Source organism: Ixodes scapularis, unplaced genomic scaffold, assembly GCF_016920785.2.
Source record: "Ixodes scapularis isolate PalLabHiFi unplaced genomic scaffold, ASM1692078v2 PGA_scaffold4__175_contigs__length_147842914, whole genome shotgun sequence".
NCBI lineage: Eukaryota > Metazoa > Arthropoda > Arachnida > Ixodida > Ixodidae > Ixodes > Ixodes scapularis.
The window spans coordinates 142,366,188-142,374,398 of record NW_024609879.1 but is presented as its reverse complement, the minus strand read 5'-3'; the positions used below and the strand labels follow the sequence as shown (position 1 = coordinate 142,374,398).

Here is an 8,211-nt window from a genome sequence, read left to right as displayed (position 1 = left end):
AAAAAGTTGATTTAGTGGTTTTCGATGATGCTCACCAAATTTCTAATTGGAACTATATGTCTACTTGCATGAATTAAAAAGTTTTAAAACAAATTTTACTTCATCAGCCGACTAATACTTTGTTTCAATGAAGAAAATTGCTGAGCATCACCAAAAAACACTAAATCAGTAAATTGTAGAACGATAGAAGGCACGAGCGCTCCGATTAGAAACCGAAGCTTAAAGGGGCACTGACACCCCAAAGGTCGTATTTATTTTTATTGTCTAAAACGATGCAAGTTGCAGCCATAGACACGCAAAAAAAAAACGCATCGCGAAAAAAAATTTTCTCGCGCGCACGCGCGCCTTTTTATTTTTGGCGTTTGATTTTCCCGCCTCTCGCCTCCTCGCTTCTTTTGATCGGTGACGTCAAAAATCAGGAAATTTAGAAGCTTTGTAGGCGGCATCTTTATAACATTTAATGACGGCAATCCTAAAGCATGTTTTTTAACGTAATTGCGAACGCACTACGGCCCTTCTTTTTGAAATACCAAAAATCGGGAGTTCGTTGTGGTGCCGTCTCCTGGATTTGTATCCTCCAACGGAAAACAGGCGACACCGCTCAAAACCGGTCCGCCGCAACGCCGGCGCTAGCCGGCGCTCGCTCCTTTCCTCCTCGCTTTGGGTCGCCATGGCAACAGCAGGGAGTGGTGACAGGAAAGGGGACTCTCAGGTCTCCGCAATTTTTGACGTCAAGGCACCGGCGCCGATCGCGCGGGAACTTCGAATTCGGCATTTGGAAATTGTTTTTTTACTTCACGAATACTGAATTCCCAAATTTCAAATTTTGAGGGTAATGTCCCGGCATCGTTTTCGACCGTTTCGGATAATAAAAAAAAATACGATTTTGATGTGTCAGTGCTAAAATGCCGCGCGTGCCTTCTATCGTTCTGAAATTTACTGATTTAGTGTTTTTCGGTGATGCTCAGCAAGTTTCTAATTGAAACCATACTAATGAAACCATGATGGGGAACAGCAACCCCCAACCGGGAGGTTGCTGTTCCCCATCCTTGGGCTGTACCGGCGGGCTGTACCGAACATCGAACTCTCGCTCGCGGCTGCCGTTATGAAGTAATTCGCGTTCTTAGAATATTTATGGCTACTCCGAAATCAGCCTTTAGCGCTCTGTTGTTTTATTTCAGCAAATAATCAACTAGCGTATCTTTGTTCTGTTACTTCAATAGCAGTGGAATCAACTGGCAACTCAACCACTGCTTCGCGTCTATTGCGCCAGGAGAGCGCGTTTTTATTTATTATTCCAGACTTCCACTCAGTGTCGCTAAAGGCCTACACCAGTACAACCTTCATATAGTAAAATAGCTACAGCAACCGGATTTACTTTTCGCCGGAACAACCAACCACTCTGACAGTTTTTCCTTTTTTTTTTATTCGCACACAGGAAACATTGCGATTAGACTCAGTTAGTCTTTTTATTCAGCCTAGCATTACACGATAACTTGCATATCAAAATCCGCGCATCTGCGCTTGAAATTTCCAACATGACGCGATTTTAAACCGAGTTTGAACGCCAGCCGGATGTTAGGTGCAGCCCACTCGGCGGAGCAGACGAGGCACGTGGTGAGAGGGGGAGGGCATTTTTTGTCTCTGCTCTTCCTAGTGGCAATTTTTCGTTCTTTCCCTTTCCCCAACTTTAATGCAATAAATTCAGTTATACGGCCAGGGGGACATAGAATAGGGGGCTAATCGTAATGATCAGTCTGCTAATTCATTAAAATTCGTTAACTTTTAATGAATAAAACAGGCATGGTTCCAATACGAAACTTGCCCAGCGTCATCGAAAACCACGAAATCAACTCTTTTTAGAAGGATAGAACGCGAGGTTTTACGGTGTGCTAAAAAAGCGCTCAATTTGGACGCGTTTTTAGGCTTCGCTTTCTTATCGGAGCGCATCTTTGCGCCCGCGGTCCTGTACCCCCGGTGGTCGTAGCGCGAAGCAACCCCTCGCCTCACTCGTAGGCTGCGAGTCGTAGCATGGAAGGAAGTTGGACGCAAGTGTGTGGCGCGTCTCAGCCAATGGGGAGCAGGACCGCTGGCGCAAGGATGCGCTCCGATAAGAAATCGAAACCTAGAAATGTGTCGAAATTGAGCGTTTTTACGGTAAACGCCAACAAGCGTTTAACGCTTGTCTGCGTTACCTCAGCACCGGATTCACTGGGAGACAGGGTTGAGACTTTGGGCCAGAGCTACGCGAGAGGGAGTCCCCAATTTTCCTCTGTCCTGCCTGTCCCCAGCTGTGCTAGTTGCGTGTGCATCATTCAATTTTCCCTACATAATTTTCACCAATCTTCTAATCGCCTCTTTGTGACTGTAATCCTTTTCCCATCCGTCCTTCCATCGTCGCCAGCAAAACCCAAGGCAATGGCCAAATTCGTTACCCCTTCAGGAAGGGCAGGGCGAAGCCCCGTGCACTTCAAAACCAAGTGCTCCAGTGTCTCACTCTCATTATGGCAGGCGGCACACAATCTGTCTGTCTCCTGAAATTTAGCCCGATACGTCCTCGTCCTCAAAACTCCCGTTCTCGCCTCGAACAGTAAAGAACTTCCCAATGAATCGTCAAACACATTATCCTTTCTTATGTCCCGTTTTTGTAATGTGCTCATTGTTAGAGCAGGTATTTCATGCATTCTTACCTCCCACATTTTTTTTTTTTTTTATCTGCCTCTTTCACTCCCTTTTCCACTGGAGTACTCTGCTCAGCTCCGTCACTAGTGTGTTGGTATTTAAATGTAAGCTTTCAGGTTCCATTTGTCCATTTTGTGTTCCGGCATAAATACTTGAATACCTTCCGTACCCTCCACGTATCATCCATTTCGGCCAACCTTCGTTCCAAACTCTCTGCCATCAAAAAAACAAACTCATGTCCCCCTGTACTGCATCATTTGGTGCCTTTTTATCTGCTCCCAGTGCCAATCTGTCTACGCTTCTCTGTCCAATTTCTAATCCCAATTGGACCTCCGATTTCATGCACGGTACCCCGTTGCCAAAAGATAGCCCTGGTACCATCACTCCTTTCCGTACCTCTGGCCACTTCAGATCTATTATAGTTCAATAGTACCTTAAGCTTCATAATAGATTAATTTTTTTTTCTCTACGATTTTTCTAGGTATTTTCTCCCCTCATTGAGCCAGACTCCCAGATATTTGCATTTTCTTACCTGCTCTATTACAATGTCTTGCATCCACAGGGGTTCCCTCTTTTCGTCTTTAAACACAATTACTCCAGACCTGTCACTACTAAAACTCATGCCAAAGGTGCCCGCAGTTTCTCGCCACATTGTTGCCAGAGGACAAGTATTAAAAACAATCGAACCCGTGACCCCATGATTTTGAGCTCGACATTCTACCACCACACTAATTAGTGGTTTTGTTTTATTGTGTGCTAATTATTGGGCCGATGCAAAGCTAGCTGGCTTTGTCTCTACCAGGGTGGTATCTACTAACTGCTCAAATGCGAACGCCGGCATTCGGCCAGTTTATCGAAAGAAATCCAAGACATGCGCACCATCACATAAGAAATGACAGAATTTGGAATAAAATAACCTGCTATAACCGCGGAAAAAAAAAAAAATGACATTCTTTCTGTAATGCCGAACAACTCCCTGTAATGCCGAATTAGAATGCAGCTCTTGAGGAGGAGGAGGGGATAATACAGAGAGGAGGGTATGCCCCTCCTCTCATTCTCCTCCCTCGTGACGTCATTCGTGAAAGCTGTAACCTTCACGAGTGAAGGTCACGTGAAGGTTTTGACCTTCGTGAAGTCATCATGGGGAAACGTCTCATATTGCAACATGCGGTTACGAGTGGTCACTCTTGACGTCATTTCCAGAAACGTTCCATAACGCAACGCGCATTTACGCCGACGGCGACGCTGCTCAAGCCGGAAACAGGCGTCTAAGAGCTGCGCTTTTAAACTGCAATGTCCACCACGAGTCGTGACGATTGCCACAGAAACACATCATGTGCCTGCCAACTCGTCGTCGAGCATTTTACGCTACGTCCTTCGAGCAGGCGCATTCCACGACGCAACTGGTGCGCTGCGCTTCTGGTGGGAGCGCGGCACCTACACCAAGCTTGAGTGGATCGAGCGGTGCTTTGGCCGTCGCTACGCCGCCTCAAGCTACTCTACTGAGGGACGGGGGACGCAGCCCCAGGAGGTCAGGGACGTCCTGCTCGACCGGGTAGCCCTCCAAGTTGCCCATACGGTACGTCTCGGCATGCACAGACAGATGAGGTACGCGGGAAGCGTAATATTCCTGCAGAACTTGTTCCGACCTGAAAGGGCACATATGGCAGAAATTTGTCTGGTTCAGGGATGCTCAAAGCCCAAAGTGAAAAGAGCAAGTAGGCCTCGAAACGGTGGGCCCCAGATGATTATGTTTTGAGAAATAACTGGCGCCACCTGGTAGAAAATGGGGTTCGAGGATTCCGACGGAACAGAGGGCGGATTAGGAAGGAGGGGGAAAAGTGCCTTTGACAGAATTTGGGGGCACAATACAAGCCACAAAAGGGACTTTGTGGAGGGGGGGGGAAGGGGAAGGGGAGCTTATAAGTCACTGAATAGAGCCAGCAGGATCTTGCTTCTTGGGTCAAAGGAGTGTCTGCCCTCACTTCAGCCCGTGCTCACGCATTTTCACACCAGGACCTCTCGAACGCGCAACTTCCCAAAAAAGGTCCAGTACAATTTATTCTGGTATTTAATAAAAATAAAAAGGGCTAAATTGAGTCACGCCATATCTTGTTATAGCGTTTGTTGCAGGATTGCGAGCATGGCGAGAATGCAAACAAAACGGTCCAGGGCAAAAAGGGCCCTATCAAAATTGCCCCAAGTTGCGAGCCGAAGCATAATGGCCTTAATAAAAGTCGACGGTGTAGTTAGCTTGCTGTTTGCAGGCAAGTCAAATGCGTGTGCTTGATGCAAGCTGAACGTACAGAAAGAAATGTTGTGCAAAATGCTTAAGTTGCAGAATGTCAACCATTTTAAGGCTTATTTATTTGATTCTCTAAAGCATACTGCAGGTCAGTGGTTGAGCCATGCAGAATAGAATAGCATAGATAAGTGGACCCAGACAGATAACCGATGCAAATATGGAACTGAATAAGGCTTGTTCGATTTACATGCACCTTCTGCATTGGGCAGAGAAGTGTAGAACAGTGTACTTCCAACTGTATCTCAATATACATACCAGAAGAACACTGCCATACACTTTTTTGCACCGGTGCAGGAGGTGCAGACAAACTGAGTGAGCCCATGATTTCGCATTAGCAGTGCAAGCTTATCTTTCACCCCAAATGTCTTGTTGCAGCTCCAATGCGCCAATTTGAAACCTGACTAAACTGAAAATTGTGGTCCAACTACTTTTTTGAAAACACACTTGGCATGTAATATCGCTAACTATCGGCCATTCCAGACATACAGATAGGATTCTGTGTTCTCAGTAAATACCGATGAACCTTGAAAATTAATCCCCGAGCCGGTTCGATTAAAATCAGGGACAACTGAAAAACCCCAAACTAAAGCTCATTTATCATAGAGGAAAAAAACAAAAAAAAACAAGGCTCAACGGGAAGAAAAAACTGGAAGAGTGCACATAAATCTTGCAGTACCGAAGTACCGAAGTGCAATACCGAAGGGTACCGCCAGGAAATTGCAGTCCATCGCATATACAAGCCTAAGCCGTATTCAGAAATTATGTTTGTCACTCTCTCTGGACGAGTGCTTTCCCCTTAGCGTGCGGGTGTGCCGCGGCGAAGCAACACATGCAAAATTGCAATGCCTCCTTCGCAGCTGTCGCTTCTCTGCAGTATACCAATGCGCGGCGAGAAGCACACTCAACGAAATTTAACGTTTCGGAACAGACCTTGAACATGAGAATTATTGTAAAAATCCCAAGTACTATCAGTCTTTGATACGAAATGCAGTAAAATAGTATGTTATTTGAGGAGACACTAAAATGTTCCGAAAGTAGCATAAGGATATCATAACGATCTGGCAGGGAAGCCAAGGCTGAGCTACTATATATTCAGAAGTATTAAAGTGAAATAAAGCTTTGCTGCAATGCTGATGCAAATTCCTCACATTCTGATAAGATGCAGCAGGGTAAGCATTTTGGCGCAGCAATTGCATCACTGCGCACACAGTATGTGTGCTGAATTCAGCCTCAAAGAAGCAGTTCACTGAAACCACTAGAGACCATTCAAAGTGTTAAAAAATTTACTAGGGATCATTCTTTCCTAATTGGCATTTCGGATCATTGTGTTGGCAAGTGCAACTTTAGAAAAGGTGTTCCTCACGCACGACTGCTCGTGACAAAGCAGCATAGTGCGGGTCTCCACTTTTGCACCCGTGCCTTCGCACAGCGCTTTTATACGAAAACATCTTGCATTTGAAGCTCAGAAATGAAGTGGGAAATTGCAAATACAAAACTTGCACCTTTTAATGCAGCTGGAACTGGTACTAGAGAGAAGCTCATCATCAACAAAAAAAAGAAGTGAATTTCAACATTTTTGTTGTACACATAGTGCAGGGGTGGAAGTAAGCTTCAGCCTTTTGAAGCAGGTCTGGGAGCAGCAATTATGCCCCTTTGGAGCAGCTTTGGAGCAGTAAAAGTTCTGCTTTGGAGCAGCTCAGAAGCCAAAAAAGTTGAGTTTTGTAGTGGTATAAGTAAATCTTGGAGCTGTGTGGTCATCCAGGTCAAACTTGGGTGCAAACCTGTTTTTCAATATACAAAACTAGCACAACGAAAAATCACCTCCACGTGCCGTCCCAAAACCATTTCCAAACATAATATCCAGCCCACCGCATCAAAAGGAAACGGCTAATTCCAGATTATCTAAATGACAGCCATTGAGAAGAGTCCTGGTAGTGGGTTGGTTCCTCTTAGAATTTCCAATATAAGGCATACTCAACAAAGGAAGCACAACTTAAGCCTCATAATAACAAAACGTGCCTAATGCACAATGCAAATCACAAGTTCCATAAGCATTTAAGAGGAAATAGTATGGTATGAAACAAAGCCTAACACTTACCGATTACAGTTTCCATTATCAGGAAATACAAATGTTTTCCTGTTTAGCAAACCTAAATATGTTCCGCTACTCAAATGGAAGGTTTTCCTCGCAAGTCAATTGCCTGGATGCGTTCTACCACAACAGTTTCGAGTTTGCATCACTCAGCAGGATATTGTTCTCATTGTCCTCTCGCCGGCTTGCTGTGCGTGTGCCAGCTTGTGTATTTGACTCATACGTCATTTACAATAAAGTTTACAGATGAGACAATTCAATTATCGCTTTGTTACTTTTACGGAACGAATGAGGAGCGTGGAAACGGTCTCAGCAAAAGCAAACACCCAAAACATGCAAAAATATGCCAAATGTTCTTTTAATTTTGTAGACTAGTTATCGCTTTCCCGAGACATTAGATGATAGGCGAACAGACGCTAGCAAGCTCTTAGGTAGTACATTTACATACACGTGTTCCGGCCGAACGCCGTAGATCGTGTCCAATCTGTGACCTACGATGGTATTATTTAGTGACGCAGGAGAATTCAGCACTTAAGGCTTTCTCATCTAGGTGGTGTGGGTTTGTCCTATACCTATGTTTCTCCATCTATACCTTTCTTTTGGGTGGGAATTCTTTCGGACCTTTACGGTACATGTACAAAATATGCACTTTCTTTTTCTAGTTTCACGTTGGTAAGGTGACTGCCCGTAGCAGCTAATGTATTATGAATGCGCATATGAGCAATTTGACAATGCACCGACGAACAAGGACAGCATGAGAACAGATGGCAGGTCCTTTGGTCAACCCACATCTAGCACGATCTTCTTACCTTCGGCGATGCTTTGGCGTGATGGAAGCATGATGGAAGGCAACAGGCACGTGCTGGAGGCCTGGAATTGAAAGAGATGCCCCGCTGTTCTCGTCCTTTTGGAAACTAACTAGAGGGGACGCTCTGTTCAGCTCGGTTTTCCCTGGAGCTCAGGGTTTCCGCGACACGAGACGCGCAGGGCACGGCGTGAAGTAGCGTCCACGACAAACGTAGCGTCGTCGCCGAGATGCTACCAGCCAGATCTTCGTTGAAAGCAGTTGTCGGAGGATGCGAGCTCGACCCACTTCGGCCTTCGTGCCGACAGGACAGAGCCCCTCTTCGGG

At 45.5% G+C, this 8,211-nt stretch overlaps 1 protein-coding gene across 1 annotated transcript in view; it reads left to right on the top strand.

Moving 5' to 3' along the window:
- Window positions 1-8,211, top strand: part of LOC121047597 — a 37,560-nt gene that overhangs the window by 28,775 nt on the left and 574 nt on the right. Inside the window, exon 6 of the mRNA XM_042293487.1 lies at window positions 4,068-4,261. Within this exon, the coding sequence (XP_042149421.1) occupies window positions 4,068-4,261 (194 nt within the window). The remainder of the gene's footprint in view (window positions 1-4,067; window positions 4,262-8,211) is intronic.